The sequence below is a fragment of the Tinamus guttatus genome, unplaced genomic scaffold (genome assembly GCF_059628265.1).
Source record: "Tinamus guttatus ecotype Peru unplaced genomic scaffold, ASM5962826v1 Tinamus_guttatus_pri_ptg000549l, whole genome shotgun sequence".
NCBI lineage: Eukaryota > Metazoa > Chordata > Aves > Tinamiformes > Tinamidae > Tinamus > Tinamus guttatus.
Genome location: NW_028289083.1, coordinates 550,236 through 570,989, shown reverse-complemented (window position 1 = coordinate 570,989; position 20,754 = coordinate 550,236). Strand labels below are relative to the sequence as shown.

At 40.4% G+C, this 20,754-nt stretch overlaps 1 protein-coding gene across 1 annotated transcript in view; it reads right to left on the bottom strand.

Annotated features, from left to right (window-relative positions):
• Positions 1-232: 232 nt before the first annotated feature.
• Positions 233-20,754, bottom strand: part of EGFLAM (EGF like, fibronectin type III and laminin G domains) — a 75,264-nt gene continuing 54,742 nt past the window's right edge. Inside the window, exons 14-23 of the mRNA XM_088534388.1 lie at positions 20,583-20,708; positions 19,145-19,388; positions 14,321-14,432; positions 12,593-12,709; positions 9,887-10,067; positions 5,757-5,835; positions 4,758-4,901; positions 2,251-2,334; positions 1,027-1,130; positions 233-619 (exon numbers count right to left, since the gene is read on the bottom strand). Coding sequence (XP_088390514.1) covers positions 465-619; positions 1,027-1,130; positions 2,251-2,334; positions 4,758-4,901; positions 5,757-5,835; positions 9,887-10,067; positions 12,593-12,709; positions 14,321-14,432; positions 19,145-19,388; positions 20,583-20,708 — 1,346 coding nt within the window. The 3' untranslated portion in view covers positions 233-464. The remainder of the gene's footprint in view (positions 620-1,026; positions 1,131-2,250; positions 2,335-4,757; positions 4,902-5,756; positions 5,836-9,886; positions 10,068-12,592; positions 12,710-14,320; positions 14,433-19,144; positions 19,389-20,582; positions 20,709-20,754) is intronic.

Here is a 20,754-nt window from a genome sequence, read left to right as displayed (position 1 = left end):
ATTGAGCGAGTGCTAAGAAGAACTGCTCATTCTGTACTTGAATGCATAGATACAGTGTCTGATAATATGTGTGCTGAACAATGCAATCCTTGTATCATTCTAGGCTGGAATGAATGCAGGCAAAACTTCTCTCTTTGATAGTAAAAGAAATAACCTACGGACCACAACACAGTCATTAAACTACTCATTACATCACAGAGTTCTTTGCCATTTGCACTGGCGCACAATCATCTTTAGCATTCACTAAACATTTAATGCGTAAAAGGGACGGTTCCTACACAAAACACTCAGTTCTGTTTGCTTTGGTCAGCAGAGGAAAGGAGAGGGAAAATGTCCTTCCTTAGGGCTTCCCTTCGGCTCCAATGGCAAACACAGCCTGGCCATAGAGGACTGTGGTGGCCGGCGCGGTTTCAGTCACACACACAAGTGCACGACGGGCTCTCCGCGCCACGGTTCCTCTCTTGTCACTTGGTCCCACACATGTTGATGTTCTTCCCATCAGCTGCATCCTCCACGAGTGAGATGTGATAATCCGTGGAGAGCGTGAGGTGGGAGATGCATCCCACAAGGCCTCGCAGGTACTGCCTGTTGGTGTGCAGTGCGATCTCCTTCATCCCACCTGGGAGGTATACGGCCATGAACAATTTATCACCAAAAGCCGTGGTTATTCCTACCTTGCAGACTGCACACATAACAACAGCGTTCTCTTTTCTAGCTCCTCCCAGACAGTAAATTCAATTTACAGGTTTCTCTGTGCTTTTAAATGCAGTTTTTAGACAGTCTAAAGCATAGATGGTGAGGAGAAGAGCCTCTTTACTGCATAGTTTGTCCCATCCATGAGAGCTTAGCAAGCTTGCAGCTCAGGTCTCACAGAGATACTAAGGTTTGCAATGGTATCAATGGTGTCTGCATTCCCCTGACAGTGGGGCAACAGTGCACATTGGGTCTGGCCCTCCTCAGGCAGACTGAGCCTGGGTTCGACAACACCGCAGCTCCCTCCAGCCACCCTGTGCAGCAAATACTCACCTATATAGAGAACCCCGTTGATGTTCAACTGCCTCATCTTCCCAGGCGATTTGCCAGTCCTGGCACCATAATCATCCACTGTTACTTTGCCAGACTGGCCATCTCTGAAACAACAAAGAAACCACTTTCACGCATCCAGTTGACTTTTGAAAGGGAGGAGCAGCAGTGACAGCATTTCCCTGTGCCAGGAGACCCAGGTGATGCCCCATTCAGCATAAAGACCTGGGGCTGATGCTGGGGAGAGCCACTGACGGTGACGTGATGTGGCAGTCCTGATGCATCAGGGTGCCTTTTTCAGGGAGGACAGTGTCAAAGAGGCTGCAAAGAGGGGTTATACTTCCAGAGAAGGAAGAAACTGGAAAAGATATATCAAAGGATTCATAATAAACAAGATCAGAATGAATACCTAGGGGTAAGGAGAAGATTGGCAGATCCTAATATCCTTTTAAGAGTCAAAAGTAAAACAAAAAGTAAATAGCAGAAGCTTAAATAAGAAGGGCTGGGGAAACAAGCTAATACTAACGCAAGCTATAAAACTTATAAAAAGCTCATAAAGCCCTTTTCTTGCTAGGGTCTTTTGGCCACTTCCATTTCACAAAGTCAGTAGATGCACTGACAGAAGAGCCAGATCATAGGTTCCTATTCTCACTGAATTGTGTCACAAGTTGTTGTAATGTCAGCCTGTGATTTCCAGGAACCCAACATCTCACAAAGAGCATGCTTTCCCTGCTGGGCTCACTTGCCTCCTATGAGGCAATGAGTTATAAATACAAGTTATATATACACTGAAAGATGTCTGCACCTCCTCCAAATAGTTTAGAAAATGTAGACATACATGGTCAGTGCTCCAGTGCTTGTGCCAGCCCACAAGATGCTCACTGGGGAATTTCAAAGTGCAGACATTGGAGAAAAATTCTCCTAACCCAAATGGTATGGGTTTAAGGAATGTCTGTCACAGCCTCCAAATAGCTCTGCATGACTCTGGCAGCCTGCCTTGAGCTGTACTGGGTTGCAAAGTTGGCATTGTCACCTCTAATACAATGGTCCTTGTGTACATCATATTGAAACAGCCAAGTTGCCTAGAGTTCAGCTCCTATGTGATGTGAGAACATGGAGATGCAATGATTCATGACCAACCACCACCTAGCCCAACAGTACCTTTATGGCAGGGCATCACCAAAATGCCTCTGAGATAAAGTGTCACCACTCAGAGAGAAGACTTACCGAACAGCCTTTACTCTGTGCCACCGGCCATCGCTGAAAGAGCCATTCACCGTTATGGATGCAATTCCACTGCCCAAATTATAGCTAAAAATTAAACTAGAAAATGTTATCACTTTCCTTGCAAAGACCAGTTCTGTACAAATTTGTCCAATCATTCTCACTCTGTACCCCAAGTTGCACCTCACACCTAGGATTTTGAAGGGACAGGTAGGATCCTTTGGAAGTCCATCTGCAACCTGTTTTGCAAAGACAAGCTTCCAGAGGAACATGCAAGACTTTGTCCTGAAGAGGAGCTTTTCTAGTCTGTTCTTCCCAAAACCAGGAGGACAAATGTCAGTGACCTACAAATCTTTTGTACTAATGGGAGAGAGCAGTGGGTGTTTGCAAGTGCATTTAATAAAGCATGCAACCTGAAACAGATCTACAGATCATCTGAATTACAAGGTAAATAAGAAGGAGTGAAGTCTAGTGATATAAATTCAAAGATATTCATGAACTTCTCTGCTTCAGTTGCAGCTCTGATTATTTCTTTGTCCTTGCCGCTACCAAAATTACTCAACAGACATAATGTTCCCATCATGTTTATGCTTCAGGTGCCTGGACTTATCTTTATGGTAGACGCTACAGTGCAGTGAGCTATGGGGTATTCAGCTGCTTAAATAAACCAGATGAATTATCCTGAGCTGCCACTGCTAGCCTTCTGCGCACACCTAGCTATAGAATATAAAGATAATGTCACTATCCCTTCACAAAAGACTGAAATTGCAGTTAAGTTCATGGATAGAGTAAGGGACCTGAGAATTGTTGAGGATGTTCAGTTTTGTGCTACGCAGAGCAAAAAATATGCTTTAAATTTGATCCCCTTAGAAACTTAAGTGACTCTCAAAGGAGCATCTCCTTTTACTCTGGAGGCAGATATTGGTCTAGGCTGAAAATTACAGAGGAATCTGGGTATTATGAAGCTAAGGATTGTATCTAACTGTTAGACCTTTGGCTATAAAAAAGAGATTCATATCTCTGCTGAATGCAGATTCCTTAAAATAAGGATATAGCTGTGCATAGTTGCTTAAAAGAGCAACCTTTACACTTAGCAGTGAACCTACACTCTGTTGGACAAGGGGGAATGGAAAATAAAAGGTATGTTTTGAATTCCACAAACATACCTGGCACACAGGTATCTGAATTTTGGGCTGCAGGAAAATATCTCTGATGAATCAGACTCACGGCCCTGATTATTCTCTTGACCCCATATGTCAAAGTCATTTCAAGGGCAGCAGGAAGATCGTTCTTTGTGAGAGGACATGACACATTTATTCTGCATTTACCCTTTTGTGATCTTCCTCAGTGCTCCCTTTAAGTATGTAGTGACTGTTTATATGAACTGTAATTTAGGATCTTAATTTTACGCTTTCCTAACCGTGAGCAGAAGATACAGCTATAGCACTAAAATTCAGCTGCTTCGATCTCAAACCTGTGCGCATCTTTCTCTTGCTCTAAAACAAGTGTGCTGTGCCTAGACAAATGACAGAATAGACAAACCATTTACTAACCAGCATCATGGAAACACACATTTTCCTAAAGGCATTCACAAAATGCACCACTTCTGCAGATTCAGCTCCTAGTTTGTAGTACAAATAGAAAGCTAAGAGTTTTTGCAAAGGAGATTAATTTAAATAGCAAAATGCAATGTGGTCTACGCCTCTATGGCTGCAAACCACAACCAGATTAAGTAAAATAAGTTCAAAATTTACCTAAATTAGTAAAAAAATACTTTGTCTATTAAACAACACTCTTTCACAACAATTCATAATAATAAAAAAGACATTTTTACTTTTCTATTTCAATATTGCACAAGCTAAAATGAGAGATGATTAGGAAAAATATGCCTTTCAAAAGGCAGGAATGCCAAAAAGCACCATGCCAAGAACTGCATGGAGGCTTTGTCTAAGTGCCTATAAGGGAGAAAGCAATTCTGGAACAGAGCACATGAGGTCTGTTTCCCAAAACGCCCCAATTTCAGTTTGTTGATATTATTTATTTCTTAAATAAGTTGCTCTGTGGATGGTGCAAATAAAAACCACCTGGCACCAGCTGGTTTTGTGTCACAGGGCTGGTGTTGGAAGACCTGTTCCCACATGCATTTCTGGTGTCTGATACAGAGTGAGTCTACAGTGAGCACTGGTGTTACTGCACTTTCCTTCCTTGACCCATTTTTTTTGCAATCCCCGCACCTACTCTATGCAACTAAGATGGCAAGTGTTTCAAAAGGCATTGAGAGAAATTATTGACAGCACTCACCCTCATTTGATAACTTTCAGAAAATCTGGCTAAAAATTTGATGTTGCTAAACTCCCAGCCTCTCCCAGACAAATTGGACCTATCAATCAACCTTGAAGTTATAATTGCCCTGCAATATACTGAAGGACAAAAGCGTTAGATGTGTTACTGAGATTTGCTTGAGCTTTAAGTGTATTGTGTGCAATAAAAATAAAGAAATTACACCTTACCTGAATATTAATGCTCCTTCTTGAAGGCCTAGAGAAATGAAATCACTATTAGGTCTCATGGGACTGTCTCCCCTCCACATCAAAAGACCTTCCTTCATTGTGGTTTTAAACCTCATAAACACATTTGTTCTTGATCCTGATACCCTGTTTAATGTAAAGAAGGCAAAACATAATAAAACATTGAACTAGGATAGTCCTTTTTAAAGCAAAACTAGAAGGTGATGGAAATATTTCTTCTTCGTGATTTTGCAAGTTGTGGTCCAATAAGTTGCCTATTCGTTGCTTATGGGCAACTCTGGTTTACATCCCTATTTCCAGCATTTCAGAGTGAGGAAATTGCACTTGGACCTCAGAATACCAGATGTAATTGTTGCTAAGTTGCTCAATACAAGTATGAGAATTTTTTTTTTCTGTCTAAGCCTAGCATGAAATCCACTCACTAATAAGCGAATTTTGAGAAGGCCTAGTAGGCTTGGTCCCAAAAAGGCTAACCAGAGTCCTGGTGTGGGTGAGAAGTGTTGAGCAGCAGGTCAGCTTGGCAAGGACATTTGGGAAGCTCTTACAGCCAGAGACTCTAATATAGGCAGATAGGGATTTTTTGGAACAACCTTGAATTTAATGGAGTTTGGATAACTGTTAGAGTAGAGAGTAGCCATCAGAAGTTTGAAGACTTGTATTTTAGGCTCAGGAGGCTAAAGCAGGAGTTAAAATCCTTAGCGCCTCTATGGATATAGACTCTATATATCTTCTGTTCTTTGCTCTCAGGAACAGAATAGAGTCCATCTCTGTGCTGGAACTAAGCGGTGAACACCATTTCTTCAAAGGTTGCAAGATGCTCAGATATTACCATAAATTAAGCCATCAGGATATGCCTAGAAAATGTGCTTTCACCTGAAATTTAGAAACATGGAAAACACAGCTTAATTTTACTATGTCTTAAATACATCCTGCCACTTCGAAGGACATAATGGTAAACAAACAGGACAACCTGTTAATTACCTTTTCAAGATATCTGGATTATCATATGTGAGGTAACTGCGACCAATAAACTGTGGGATTTCAATTGCTTCTGTAATGCCTAAAAAGTAATAAATAAATAAATAAAAATAAAAAGGCATGTCAGTTGGCTGACGGGCAAACACAAGAAAAAAAAATACTTACACTGATTTATTCCTCCACATTTATTTATACCCACAGATACCTGCCAGTGGCACAAAATAAAGCTAAATTTACTCATACTGGTTTGTAAAATGGCAATCAGTTCATACCTAAATGTAGAAATAGCAGATGAGAGAGTTTAAACCATACCTTCTCCCAACAGGCTCCCTGCTTATAGCCAACATATCATGGGCCTAATATGAATGTTAAAGCAGAAAAGTACAAAATATGGGCTACATATTGCAAATTCTATTTGTACCCTGCATCTCCATGTGGTTCCCAGTGATCTCACAGAGTCCAGTCGTACTTCTGCCTAAGTCTGTGCCTTAACCACCCACTGTTCTTTTAGTCTACAAGATGCCTCTCATGCCCCTCGTGCAGCGCCCTGCATAGGTCACATCCTGGGATTTTACATGCTGGGATCTCTCATACTCCAAAAAACGATGTGTTGAGAGGCAGCATGGGCAAATTTTGAGCTCCCCATCTTCTCCTTCCAGTTGCTTCCTGCAAGGCCTGACCTTCTCCCCCTGTCCATCTAGAACTTTGCACAGGAGGCCACCAGGAAAGGTGCTGGTGGCACCTACAGGCAACAGAGCATCAGCAGGCAGACAGCTCCAGGAGGCACATCCCCCACCACCCTTAATCAGTTTAGGACTACTGAGAGCAACTGAGGATACATCCCACACTGACATTAAGGGCTTAGACCATAAAGGCTATATTAGAGGAGCTGCGGGCACAAAGCTCTCGGAGCACATGCCCAAAACTTAGGGCAGTGCTGGCCAGGAGGACGAGCACAGTTGGTTCCAACCACACTGGTGTTCCAGGCTCATCCTCACCCACTTTTTCAGGGGAGAGCCCCCTCGCAGAACTGCAGTGTGTGGTCCCACCATGAGGACAGCACACTGGCACCTGGCCAGTCAGACCTGGAGCCAGAGCACTGCTTCACCCAGGGCAAACATTAGCAAAATAACTCAGATCTGCATATAAATCACTGAACATCCCTGATGTAGTTCCTTGGTAAGGCAGGATTGCTGACCTGAGCAGATTTGCTTCCAAGTGAATCCTCTATAGTTTGCTGATGATCTCTCATAGCTGACTACTACAATAATATAAAGCAGTTTTATAAGTTCCCCAAAATAGTTCACTTCATCCTATTTTCTTCCTGAGAAGTAATCCCTTCAACCCACTGCTAATCTCATCTAGATAAACTTTAAGCTTTTCAGGGCATGGATGCTTGCTTTCTTTGTGTGTTACAAAAGCTGGCTGGTTGTTAAGGGCTCCCTGCAATAGTGACATGCAGCAACTTGTGTAGTCTGGGAGCCAAGAGCAGAACTATGAAATAAAGGTGTAAGTGCCAAGACAGAGAATTTCAGATGGTGACAAATGGCTGTTTTCATCCATAATGAAATCAGGAAAACTGCCTAATGTGTCTAAGGAAAACACCATACGCTGTCCACAGCCTGCAGTCTGTCAGCATTATTAGAAGATTTCAAAAGATGCCTTTCATCAGTCAGTGGGGCTGACACTTTGTGGATCTGTCTGTCTCCGACTGTGGTGGATGGAGGCAGAGAGAGAAAGGACCCGTTCTGCACTGACACCAGCATCCTGCTGTTCTTTCCTTAAGGTGGGTAACCCCCTAAAATGTTCATCCACAGGAACCTGCCAGGTTTCATGCAAATGCAACACGCAGCTTGACAGAGTAGACACAAACGCACAATGACAGAGCAGTTTTCACATCATTTACAGTACTTACTGTTTAGGCAGTAATTTCCACACTCTGCAGGGAGTCAGCAGAAGACAAAACAAGAACATTCCGGTTTTATTCTTCTATGCTATGAAAGTATCCTCTCCAAGAACTGTCTAGTCTTCTCCCCACCCTTTGTAAATGAGTGATCCCCACTTCTCTTTTGCACCTCAGCAGACAACTGTAAGCAGCTACAAAGGCATTCTTTTAGCACTATCTTATACAGCTGTTTATTTTGTCCACTCAAAATGCACCAAGCCTTCAGCCATGTAGTACCAGCTCCTCTGTTAGCCCAGGCTCTCACGATAGTTCCTATGGAGATGGATGCTAAGCAGAGGAGAAGAAATGTTAGCTGTTCTGTGCTGTCTACAGTTAAATACAAATGCTTCTAACACTCACTACATATTGAATAAAAGACACAAAACACAGCAATGCCAGCAGAAATTCCTCTGCATCTTCAGCCAAGGATCCATTATGGTATCAATGAATATTTCATATGTCTTATTTTAGTATCATTTGGGTTTTCATAAGTGGTAATTTAGGAGAATGAGGCCCAGGCCCTCATAAGTACTTTGGTTTTACAGTGTCTTGGGTTAGAGCAGCCCAACAGCAAGCTGGACAGATATCATTTCCAGCCTGACTCTGGCCAAAACACTGCTCTGAAGTTGGAGATTACATACAGACAGATTCTCCTTCATCCATGTGTCCACTGTACCAAAGAAGTGTGTATATATATATATATATATCTGTATGTATTTTTAGAAATCTACTCTCAGTTCACCAAGGCTGTCCCAAGCTGAGCCTCAGGAGGACTGACCTCTGTACTCTGTGTAAATTAGAATCTTGGTCTGTGGTAGAAATCAAAGCTTGGTGGATGCAGAGGGTGACGAAGGCACCTGAAGAGCACCAGCAGCCATCAGGAACTGAAAGGATTGCTCACACCTTCTGATGTCCTTAAAAATGAACTAAGGCTGGACCGACGAAAAACGTTAAAAGAAAAAAACGCTTTATATGGAGGTGTGCAGGGGTGGCCCAGGGCACAACTCAGCACTTTGCATCCAGCACTTAGCTCAGGTTAGAAGGAGAGGAGCAGTGGGGAACTGCGGCTTCTGTAATGCACCATCACTCACTAAACTGACATCTGGTCACATGTTGACACTTCAGAGCGTTCGCTTGCCTTGTCTGGTACCAGACCCTGGTGCTGCTGCAGGGACTATCCCCAGGTTAAGAGTTTGGCAGCCAAAATCACAAGTTTCCTGCTTCCTTGCAAGGAAGACAAGATAAATAACATAGTTCCAGCTTTTAGTTAGGCCAAATAACATAAGCAAAAGGGCTTCCTGCATTTTCTGTTTTTAATAAAAAGTTTTTGTTCAGAGACATTTTGTCTTTTTTGGAAGAAAAGGCCAATCCATTCATCATGATTTTAAAAAAACACTGTTTTTTTGCTTTGGAGTTTGTGCTTGTGAGAACTGAAAGAGTGGGTGAAGAGTATAATGTCAATCAACTCTTTTAATTTAGTTCGCTATCATGGTACCAATTTTTTCTTTAGAAATGTTTCAAATTCAGTCTTGACAGAAGAGAAACAGCTCCATCTAGTGAAATCCTCTAAAACACACTGCCTTTAACACATGCAATCTGAGCCACTTCTTGAAGCTAAGGCTGGAAATATTGTTAAGTGTCTCTAAGAACAGTAACGTGTATCTGGGCAGCTTTACTTCCTTGGTGGTCCGCACTATTGTGCTGAGATATGATTTGTGCATATGGTGAAATTACAGAGTAGTCAGAACCTAAAAAAAGGATTGGACCTTTCTATGCACAAGAACAGAGTCTGTTGTTAACAGTAGGTAGGATAAAATGACAAGGGTTATCAGTCTTCATGCTTCAGGATGTAAAATAATCACTGGCTGCAGGAGGCTGTCAGGAATTCGCCCTTCATTCAGTGCTGTGTGATTAGGGAGCTGCATGCAGCCTGCTGTGTTGGCTACCGTTAGCAACCAGATACCTGGCTACTATCTATTGCTGAGTGCTCTGTGCTGGGATAACAATTACCATGTTCCTAAAAAACAAAACGAATGATCCCTGGATATGTAGCATGTGCACGAATGCAAAGAGCTCTGGTATCCAGGATTTCTATTTCAAGGGATGGGCACAAGAGCAGTTGTAGGTGCTAAACCTCTCTTATTTTTGTGGACAGCTCTGGATCTGTGGGACACACAGCCCGCATTACCTTTTTGGCAGTGCTGCCCATCAAAGCCTAGAGGGCAATCACATTCGTAGGTGTCCTTTTTGGGAATGCAGCTGCCTCCGTTTGCACACGGCGAGCTCAGGCAGGGATGGGCAGCATTTTCTAAGTTGATTCCAAAAGTGAAATCCTGTTTCATGTCTATTGCCCGGTCATTCAAGATAATCTATGTATGTAAAACAAACAACAACAACATAAAGGAAAAAAAAGAAGGGGGATAAAAATAGGTTAAAAACTTCCAAGATTGTAAGAACGCCATTTGGTGTTTTAGTCCTACTCAGAAGACTTCTCTAAATGACTTTCAAGAAAGGTATCCTGGAAACTTAGCCTACAGTCTGTTTCTTATCAGGGTGTTTTCTAGGCACTGAGCTCCAGCATGTTCTGTTGCTCACTCTGATGAGGTGGTGATTAATTTCTTTTGTCTTTTGAGACAGAGATCTAGGCAACCCACATATGGACAGAAGCTGTGTGGAATTTACCGGTCTTGTGTTTGAACACTAGTGCACTGCTTTGTAGTTGAGCTGTGAGCTCGTACTGTAAAAATTAGATGAGCTCTGCTGAGGAAAGTGTTTCTGATATCAGGAAACCCCAAGGATGTTAGTGTTGACAACAGAAATATTAGAATTTTCACATTTCTACTGCCTTCACGTATCTCCTCTTGCCTGAAACAAGATAGTGTTATGAATTAGAGAAAAACGTAATTAGCTACGTTTCACACAACTATTTGTACATAAACAGAAGAGAATTGTTAAATGCAGGGCTTGTTCCAATGTTTCAGCAGCACATGTTCTCCAAGAAAAACAACGCTTGTAGAATCTCAGCTGATAACTCAGCAGTGAGATTATGTCGACAGGCATAGCTTCTTAGCTACATCGAAATAACAAGTACATTTTCACAAACAAATACATCTTAAGGCTACAGAAATGTGTTATTATAAACCAGATAATGAAATTGTGGATTCTGAGGGGAAATGGTTGTATAAAGCCGAGGAATGATTCTTGAAATCACATTAAACAGCATCAAACACACACTTTTGTCTTAAAGCTGAACCAACAAAGAATCCTTTTAGCTTGTAGCTTCTTCCCAACTTCCAGGGAAGTTGTTCCAGTGGCTAACTATGTCCACTGTGTCTCTTATTTCTGGACTGAATTTATCTTCAGCTTCCAGCCATTGCTTCTCATCATTACTTTTTCTGCTTCATTGAAGAATATCTGTTCTAGGAAATGTCATTCTCATGGACAAATTAGCAGACCAACATCAGGGCACTTCTTAACCTCATCTGAATAAACTAAATAGATTAAGATCTTAGGTCTTTCTGTAAAACGCATGCTCTTCAATACTTAGTGACTTTGGTGGCTTTATTTCTATACAGTCTTCCAAAATTCTGCTCCTCCTTGATAGCCCACTCAGGCCTCTAGGGTAGCAAGCCCACCTTAACTATGTCAAAGAAGTAAGAAAGAGCTCACTGTCAGCATTTTGAAATCCTTCCAAGTGCCACTGTATTTTAGGGGACAGCCCCTAACCTTGTAAGCATGACCTACAATCTTTGCTCCTGTCTAAAGATTGCTTTCTATATCTTGCTTTCTATTAAAATTACATGTTCGTTCAAGCACACCAGAGATGAGTTTGTGAAATGACTTGTTCTGTTTCACTGTTTCATACTCCACCAGCTTTCTTTACTTCATATTTTCTGCTGGAAAGCTGATAAAGATATGGGAAAAAGGTGGACAAAGCAATAAAACTATTTACACAGAAATACAATTATATTTCTGCCCCTGGCCAGTTAATACGGGCTGCAGTGCTATCTGTTGTTTTTTGTTTTCTTTTATTTGTTCTTGTTTTTTTTTTTTTCCTTTTTGCTAATTAAATTTGATCCAATAATTTTCTTATTTTAAACTAAAGAGCCAGGCTTTGAGTTTTATCTAAACTACTTTAAGTGTGATTAAAGAGACCAAATGCTAGTTCAAATAAAAATGTCTTTTGAGTACTTATTAGGAATATTTTATGAATTCAGGTGTCTCCAGGTTCCTTTTCCAGAATAAAATTGGAAAAGCAAACCAGACCACCATCTTTAATGTCTGCCAGCAATGAAAGAGCTTCTCTGTTCAAATATGCCCCATACAAAACCGTAACCGGGGAAGGTAGCAAGGAGTGCAGTGGTAGTTGGATATGATACATTAGCTAGCCTGGGATCCAAACTAATTTGCACCTTTTTTGGGGGGGCGGGGGGGAACTGTTTGTGCTCATGCTGGGTCCACCTAAATGTGCATCATGCGTTTGAATGCCTTGGTCTGCCTACCTTGTAGTATCTGAGCATCAGTTCTCAAAATTCACCCTGAAAACTCTCCCTCTCTAAAAGTGAACAAGAGCCCTACTGGGACAAGGTCAGAATGATGCATAAAGTAAATTCAACAATTGGTGCCTCAAAATACTCTTTAAAACCATATTAAACTGGAGTTTTCAGGCAGAAAGGCAGTAACAACACTTATTGGCTATTAAATCTGGAGGGCTCTTCCCTGGGAGATATTGCTTAAGCACTTTGTGGTGGGCTACTGGAGTGCAGAAGTGAAATCCAAGATTATCCTGAATACTGCCAGTGCAGTAAGATTTCCACCTTAAGAGCCCACTGCAAAGGATATATGATATGATGGAAAAAAAAAATGCTTTCAGGATATTACTGTGCTCACTCACCTTCTGGATGCTCCCACTGAAAGGCCTCAGGATTCCCGAGTTCTTCTTCACAGTATCGTAATTAGGGACTCCACCAATAAATATATCAGAGCTGCATTTAATCTGTGTGAAAGCCCCCTGCAATAAACATATGAATAATGTTTGACTACAGCAGCCAGAACCCTGCTTGTATCTTCACATCAGTTTACACTAGATGCTATACCTTATTTTAGTGCCTTGCTTTGACTGCTAAATACACAGCCCAGTCTCACTGCTTTGTTCAGTTCTCTCACAAAAGACACTGTAGGACTCTGTATTGGCAGTTTGCGCTTTATTTCAATTAAATTTAACTGAAAACTGCCAAAACTCAAACTGGGAGAAACGAAAGAAGAGAAAAAGGAGAGATCTTAAAACAATACCAAACCCGCCTGGATGCCACCCTGTGCCATGTGCTCTGGGTGTCCCTGCTGGAGCAGGAGGCTTGGACTAGATGATCTCTAGAGGTCCCTTCCAACCTTAACCACTCTGTGATTCTGTGAATACAAAGTTTCTTTCCTCCTTATTTACCAGTCAATTGTTACTCTGATTTTCCATCCAAACTGATAGGAAGCAACTCTATTTGCAATGACGTGAATGTACATTGGTATGAAGCTAATACTAATGGGACTAGAATGACATCTGTGAAGTTCAAATCAGAGCAAGTCCCATGAAATAGAGACTTGTCCAATGTTTTCAACATATGAAAAGCAAGATACAAGGGTAAAAGATACATTGGATTTGTGTTGGTTACTAGTAGCAATCAGTTGGGATACCTGACAAATCTAGTCAGCTTCCTGCTGAGAACTGGAAGGCTTTAAACAGTGAAAGACAGCATAACTATGTAATTCCAGTAGTTTCTTTGTTGGCAGCTCCAAGCAAATTGCATTGCACCCCCTTTCTGCATTGCAGCACTTAGAGAAAAAAACTCTTGAGTATGGTCGTCTTGAACAATATATCTAAAGATGATATATATATATATATCGTTATATATATTAAGAAAATGTTTGGTTTGAACTTTCCTTATTGAACCCATTGAAAGGGTAAATATTTCCACTAGGAAGAATAAAAGATATTTTTAAGCAATTCTAATATCATGTTCTTGGGATAAAAAAAATCCCAAAACATATGTACCCGCTTAGAGTAAAATAACCTTGCTTAGATTCCTGGAAGCAAAAATTAACCTTATTTAAAACTTTATTCACTATGACCTCTCCGTGAGGGAAAAATAAAATGCAAGGAATTGACTGCCTGAGTATTCCAGTGCTTATGTTGTCCTGAAAATTAATCTCAAAAGCAGAAGGAATTTTATTTGGGTCCATCCCCAGAGAGCTAGAGACAGGACTGTGTGCACGTAGTTTTCTACTTCTTTTCCACCAGATGTCTTGTTTCATGGTGTGCATGCTGTGCAACAGTCTCAACTACAACCAATGAACAGCCAGAAAAGAATCTCAAGAAAACATGTAACCTCCCCAAAGGAGGTCCAGCCACACAGGACGATCAAGGATGGTCGCAAGGCCAGGCGCTGTTAGAGCTTTACTGTCTTCCAGAGTTTCTGCTGCCTTCACATTCAAATTTCCAGAAAAGCATGCCCTGATGTGTACAATTTTTGGAGCTCTTAAGAATTTTGAGAGTAGCCCACATGGTTTATGGTGCGGTCATTTTATAAACTAATAACCACACTCAGGAACATCTGCATCATACATTTCTCACCTCTGCCATCCCTTCCACTGGCTTTTGTTTATCCACCTGTAGGATACCATTCTTCGCTGTGCGAGACACTCGTATCTCGTGCCATTGACCCAAACTGACAGGTTCTTCACTCCTGTTTGAAGGAGAAGAAAACTCCTAAGTATTTTATACTGACATCTTTCTGCTAATTTCAAATATCATTGTCAAGGGGAAGAGTCAAGCACTCTGGGGATGACTAAAAATAATAAAAATCAGTGAGTTTCTTTCCTTAGAGGGAAGTAACATAACTTCTGACTACCAGCAGAAAGGAACCTAAAACCACACTCCTACAGCAAATGACAAGTCCTATGCTTTTATTTAGAAAAAATGAAATCAATAATCAATGCATTTCATTTACCTTAGCGTTATTTTTTATACTAAGCCATGTATAATGTACAACGACAAACTATAATCTCAGCTATACATCCTCTTTTCATGTAAGTTTGGAGATTAAGCTTCCCACTAAACAGCCAGTTTAGACCCACATTCTTTGTCTTCTTTTAAAAAAGAGATGCTTTGTGTGGGTTTAGCAAGGCTAATTGTGTAGACTGATAAGTGGGATCTTCAGACACACACACATACACACATTGAGGGGGAATAACTAAAATATGATCCTAATGATGTGATCCTGACTAGGAACAATAATCCCCAGTTACTGTGTAAAACATTCACCAGTCTCAAAAGAACCATTTAAAAATTGCTCTAACAATCTTTATTAGTTCAGTATTAATATGAATGGCACCCTGTATAATGGGTAAAAATACATCTCTCATCAGTGAAGCTCTATAGAATGTTGTATTTTATTTTAATCAATGCAATAGAACGACATTTGAAAACACTTCATGTCCAAATATTAACTTGTAACTTTTTCTCCAAAATTCACTGCTCAAACAGGAAAAATAAATCAGAAGCAACATTTAGAACACCTTAAGACTTTCTAGTTTTGTGTTTTCAGACTGTTTACATTTAAAGCTGAACAAAGATACATTTCAAAATTGAATATTTATTTGAAAAAATGTGATTTGAAATAGAGATTCAGTAGCAATTGAAATGCTGATTTTAAAAATCCTTTAATTTTGAAAATGTGAAAATTACTTTTTTTCCCCTGAACAATCAACATAAATTCAAACCTATTTTGTTCCTCCAAATTTCTCTGAAGTCCATTTTCATCTATTCAGAAAACAATGGCAATACTTTTACTGTCAATTACTTTTTACTATGACTGACTTTTTTTTTTTCAAGAAAACCTCCATAAAAAGATATCACCAAGCAATGTCATTCGCTTGATATCCTTTTTCTTGTTAAGTAGCATTTAGGGTTTAACTACTTTGGGTAAGTCAATATGTAACGCAATTTAATCATCTTGCATAAGTAAATATTTATAATCAAACCATACAGGTTTGGCTGCCTGGTAAGTGGCAATACATTTTTATCTCCTCTGCTGATTAGGTCATCATCATGTTAACCCTCCTGCTCTGCTAGATTTAATTACAATTAGGGTTGAGTAAACTTTGCAGAGCTATCACTTAAGATCTGCGAGCTATTTCTTGGATTCACAGCCCTTTTTAAATGAACATGAGTTGTTTTAATGTTTTTTGCAGGCATTTGAACACTTCTGGTTCTTTGCTGGCTGTTGGACTTGAGAATTACTTTTTTCCAAGATAAATCAAACTTTAAGAAATCATGAAATTCTTGATCCTGCAAACATCCGGCATATGAATTCTCAGGGGACAGGAAATTTTCCTCTAAGACATCTTGGTAAATAGCTTAGCTCTGTATCCAGAATGGTGCTTCTCCACTTCATCCCAGACTCACAGTGTCTGGGGTGGCTTTGGCAGAAGCCTGTGGAGACCATCTGCTCCAATCCCCTCCTCAAGAAGGGCCAGTTCAAGACTGAAGCAAAATGCAAGTGTCACAAAGTTCAGCTTTTCTTCTCCTATTGCTGACATACTAAAATGAGCTTGCTTCTTCCCTATTTCTAAAGATATTCTAATCATACTCTAATTACATTCTAATATTTAAGAGCCTGCTTTCTCAGCCTGGCCATATTAACAGAGGCAGTCAGGACTGTGTTGCACACATTATGTAGAAAAAGGACCACAAATGGGCATATGGCTAAATATTCACACTAAGTGGTGGTGGTGGATGACCACTGTGGCCCATGAGGTAGTGACTGGGGACAGCATCTGTGCATGGCACAATTTCACTAGGACATCTACAGTTTTGATGTAACTCAGCCATGGGAAGGATTTTGCAGGCTGAGGAAAGTTCAACACGTCAAAGTTATGTGGTTAATGCATGAGTTTTTAGTATGTAATCATACTGTCTGAAGCTTGAATGTGTGCAAATGCATGGACAGAATCAGACAAATAAGGCAGTACAAAAGGGTGGTACTAGATGGTAACCAGGTGGAAAAAGAGTGACACAGTATAACACTTCTAAACAATTGGTAATAAGGGGAAGAGGCATTCATTCATTTTGGATTAGATTTACGGGATCAAAAGGATTTCAGTGTGCACCACATTATGCCTCCCACAGTATTGCTAGAAAATCCTGAATCAATGAAACCATGGTAAAAACTCATGTTGAGCAGGCAATCAAAATTTTGGCATTTCTTCATCATGTACCCAACCTGATGAACTATGTATTCTATATAATATTAAGTGAACACAAATAGCTGTAATGTATTATTTAATAATATCTCCGTGTTTTGGAAAATTCTTATGACTTTTAACTAAGCGTGTCAGCTTTAGGACTTTATTAACTATCATAACCAAACTCTATTTGCCTTAATATACATGATGCAAAAGTTAGCTGCTTCTGCTTCTCTCCTTTACTCTTAAAAAAAAAGGGTTATTTTCCACTCTCAGGCATATACTTATAGGTCATGCCACATTTTACAAGCAAATATGTCTTGGTTAAACTTTCATACCTGGTGTTTTGCAGCACTACAGTATTTTGGGGAAAAAAAAATGATTGTCTAACATCTTGCGCTTGCCTATAATAAGAATTAGATAGCTCTAACTAGAAAGAGGTTGAAAGCTGTTGGGTCATTTGGGTTGGAGCAAAGGTCTCTGACATCAGCTATTTCTGCCATGTTGGGCAAGAGAAAAGAACAGGGCAAGTATGGGTACTTCTTTTGATATATCCTCCCAGTTTCTGGCAACTTGTCATTTGGCAATTTCCTGAATACGAAGCTGCATCCGTACTATTGTGTTTGATCTCCCTCAATGGATCTTTCTTCAAATTTGCCCTATGTTTTTATGAACTTATTTATAGTTTTGGCACATGATGTGACAGTTTCCACAACTACTTTGTGTGCTGCCTGAAAAAAAAGCTTGTTTTTCTTTGTTTTATACTACTTATTCACTTCTTCTGTGGTTTCACTGGAATCTTATTCTTTGATAATGAAAAAATATATAATAATCATTTCTTATTTATTTCAATGTCACTGTTCAAAAATCTTTGTCATACTTCCACCAAGCTGTCTCTTCTCCAGTCTGATGAGTCCTGCTGTATTTGTGGAAGCTGTTTCTTTCCCTGCCCTAGACATCACCATTGCTCTTCCCCAGACTTTTACTGATTTCTTTTGAAGGGGAGTGATCAGAATTTCAGGAAATTTTCAAAACTGCAGGGTGTATGTATCAAGAATTTTTACAGAGGCCTTGTTCTTTATTCTCTTCCAAGTAATTCTCTGTATTGTACTTGCCTCCTTCTATTTGTTTCTGTTGCTTTCGCAGAAGGCCTGATGACTCCTGGATTTCTGACTGGCAGCAATTACTGTCTTGCCACAATCATGCGCTGATAAAATCATGCATCATTTTTCATTTGCTCTCTTGAAATTTCATTTCTCACTTTCCAATATGCTTAGAATTTGCTTGGTTCCTCATTCAGGGAAAAATCAGTATATTCCTCTTAATCGCAGCACAATCCAAATTCTCAGTGTTCACAGGAAACATATGGTATGCAAAAAGTTGCAGGCCATGTACATATTTTGAGTAAACTTTGCATAGATTATTTCTGTATATTAGGTCAGCCTGGTAAAAGTGGCAGCCTCTTGGACCAGATCCAAGGTACTGAATGCTTCTATTTGGCCCTTTGCTTTTTCCTCAGAGCACAAGGAACAGCTGCCCAGGGACTGTGCACTCACTTTATGCAGGCAGATAAACCCTTGCTGAGGCAACTCCTCATTTCCATCCTAGAAACCTATTCTAGGATGGGATGAATCGTTCTCAAAAGGCTGGTCTTTATCTGGAAGGCAGACATCTAAATTTTAGGCTCATGAAATTAGATAAATTGAATCCCACTCTTAGATCCCCAAAATCCCAGCACTGTGAGACAGAAAGAGGGAAGCTAGAGGTATATGTTCATCCAGGAATGCCTCTAGCTCAGTACTTACTATAAAAATGTCAGACCAGGGGAAAATGCCAATATTTTAGCACCCTGTGAGTGAAAAATATGAATATATGTATCAAATATTTAGGGATGCTTCTTTACTAACTCATAATTTGCCATGACATAGTATCTTGGTGACAATGAGGGAATTTCTGCAATATCATATAGAAACAAAGGCAACATGCAGTAAGATGGTGGCATAAAACTATAACACTCATAACAATACTTTGAGATGGAATTTAGTGTAGGAAGAGGAGGAGAAAGTCTTATACACTTAAATATGTGTTTCCTTAGAAATAGTAGCCACTAGAGGGTGATGAACTCAGATACTGCACTATAGGCTATTATTCTTTCTAGCCCACTTGGCTCTGCACTGTGGCACTGGAAAGAAGCAGAAGAAACGCAGTTTACCTGATGACAGCCGTTCCTGAGCCGCAGTCGAACCTGAACTCCACATAACCAGCCACCATGTTAATGGAGAGGAAGTCCTTGCTGCGTGAGTCGTAGCTATACAAAAGGACACCGCTCTCTACATCTGGACGAAATGTCACCTCAAACTCCATGAAGGAAAGGTAGTTCTGGGGTTCCAAGGGCCAGGGTGTGCTAGCAAATGACATCAGGGATTCGTTGAACTGAGGTATAGCCAAGGTGATTGCTGGAAATCCGGAATACACAGATAGGTCACTTGAGGTCCAAAGAAAAGGAACTGACTAATCCACTAACCAGTGCCAGTTTTCTTGTTATGCATTTAATCATAGAATCATAGAATGCTTAAGGTTGGAAGGGACCTCTAGAGGTCATCCAGTCCAACCCCGCTGCACATGCAGGGACACCTAGAGCACGTGGCACAGGACTGCGTCCAAGCAAGTTTGGAAGATCTCCAGACAAGGAGACTCCACAACCTCTCTGGGCAGCCTGTGCCAGTGCTCCATCACCCTCATTGTTAAGAATATTTAACTTAAATTTCTGTGGAACTTTCGATGCTTCAGTTTCTGGCCATTTCCTCTATTTCTGTCGGTGGCCACCAGTAAAAAGAGACCAGCACCATCCTCCCCGCTGCCTCCCTTGAGGTACTTATAGACACTGATCAGGTCCCCTCTCAGCCTTCTCTTCTCCAGGCTGAACAGGCCCAGCTTCCTCAGCCTCTCCTCATGAGGCAGAAGTTCCAGGCCCCTGATCATCCTTGTAGTCCTTGATCATCCTTGTAGCCCTAAAGCTAATTTAAAGCTAATATCAAGAAACAAAACAAAACAAAGCAAAACAACAACAACAAAAAAACTAGAAGCTTTATCCACGTTAGAAGTATTTTTATCCTAAGCAACAACATTACTTCCCTTCTTAATCCTATCTTTCTTCAAAGATACATGTGTATAATAAAATGCTTTGCTTCTTTTCTGTATTATAGCCATGGCCAAAGTAGGAGGCATGCACACAGTGGTTGGTTTCATGAAAATCTACGTTCTGCAGCAAAGAAAATAATGTTATACCTATTTTGCCATTTGTTTCAACAGAAAAATGATATTTGGTGTTTTGCATTTTAGAATATACAACCAACGTTGGTTTTAGGAGAAGTGCATTTGTGTTTTTTAGAGTTAATGTATAGCTGTGGAGTGGTATATTATTTTACCTTCTGAAAGGGAAGTTTCAGAAACCGATTACCTAGGAGCTGAATAGAACTCCAGAGCAACTCATGGGAGCATTTTATTTTATGGTACTAAATAGGAGAAATAGCAAGGACTGTCTTCTGTCAGTGTAATATTGTAAGGCAGTCTTGGATATGAATATGAAGAAAATGCACTGAACACGAGAACACACAGAAAGAAATAGAAGCTACCTAGCATCCTCTCACCTTCTTCACAGTGATGGCCTTTAAATCCAAGAGGGCAAAGGCAAATATAGGAATCAGCTTTGCTTGCAGTACAGGTACCACTGTTGATACAGGAAGCTTCATCACAAATTCCACTGCTACATTCACCTAAACACAGGGCCAGAACATATCAAAGATGTCAAAGATTATGCAT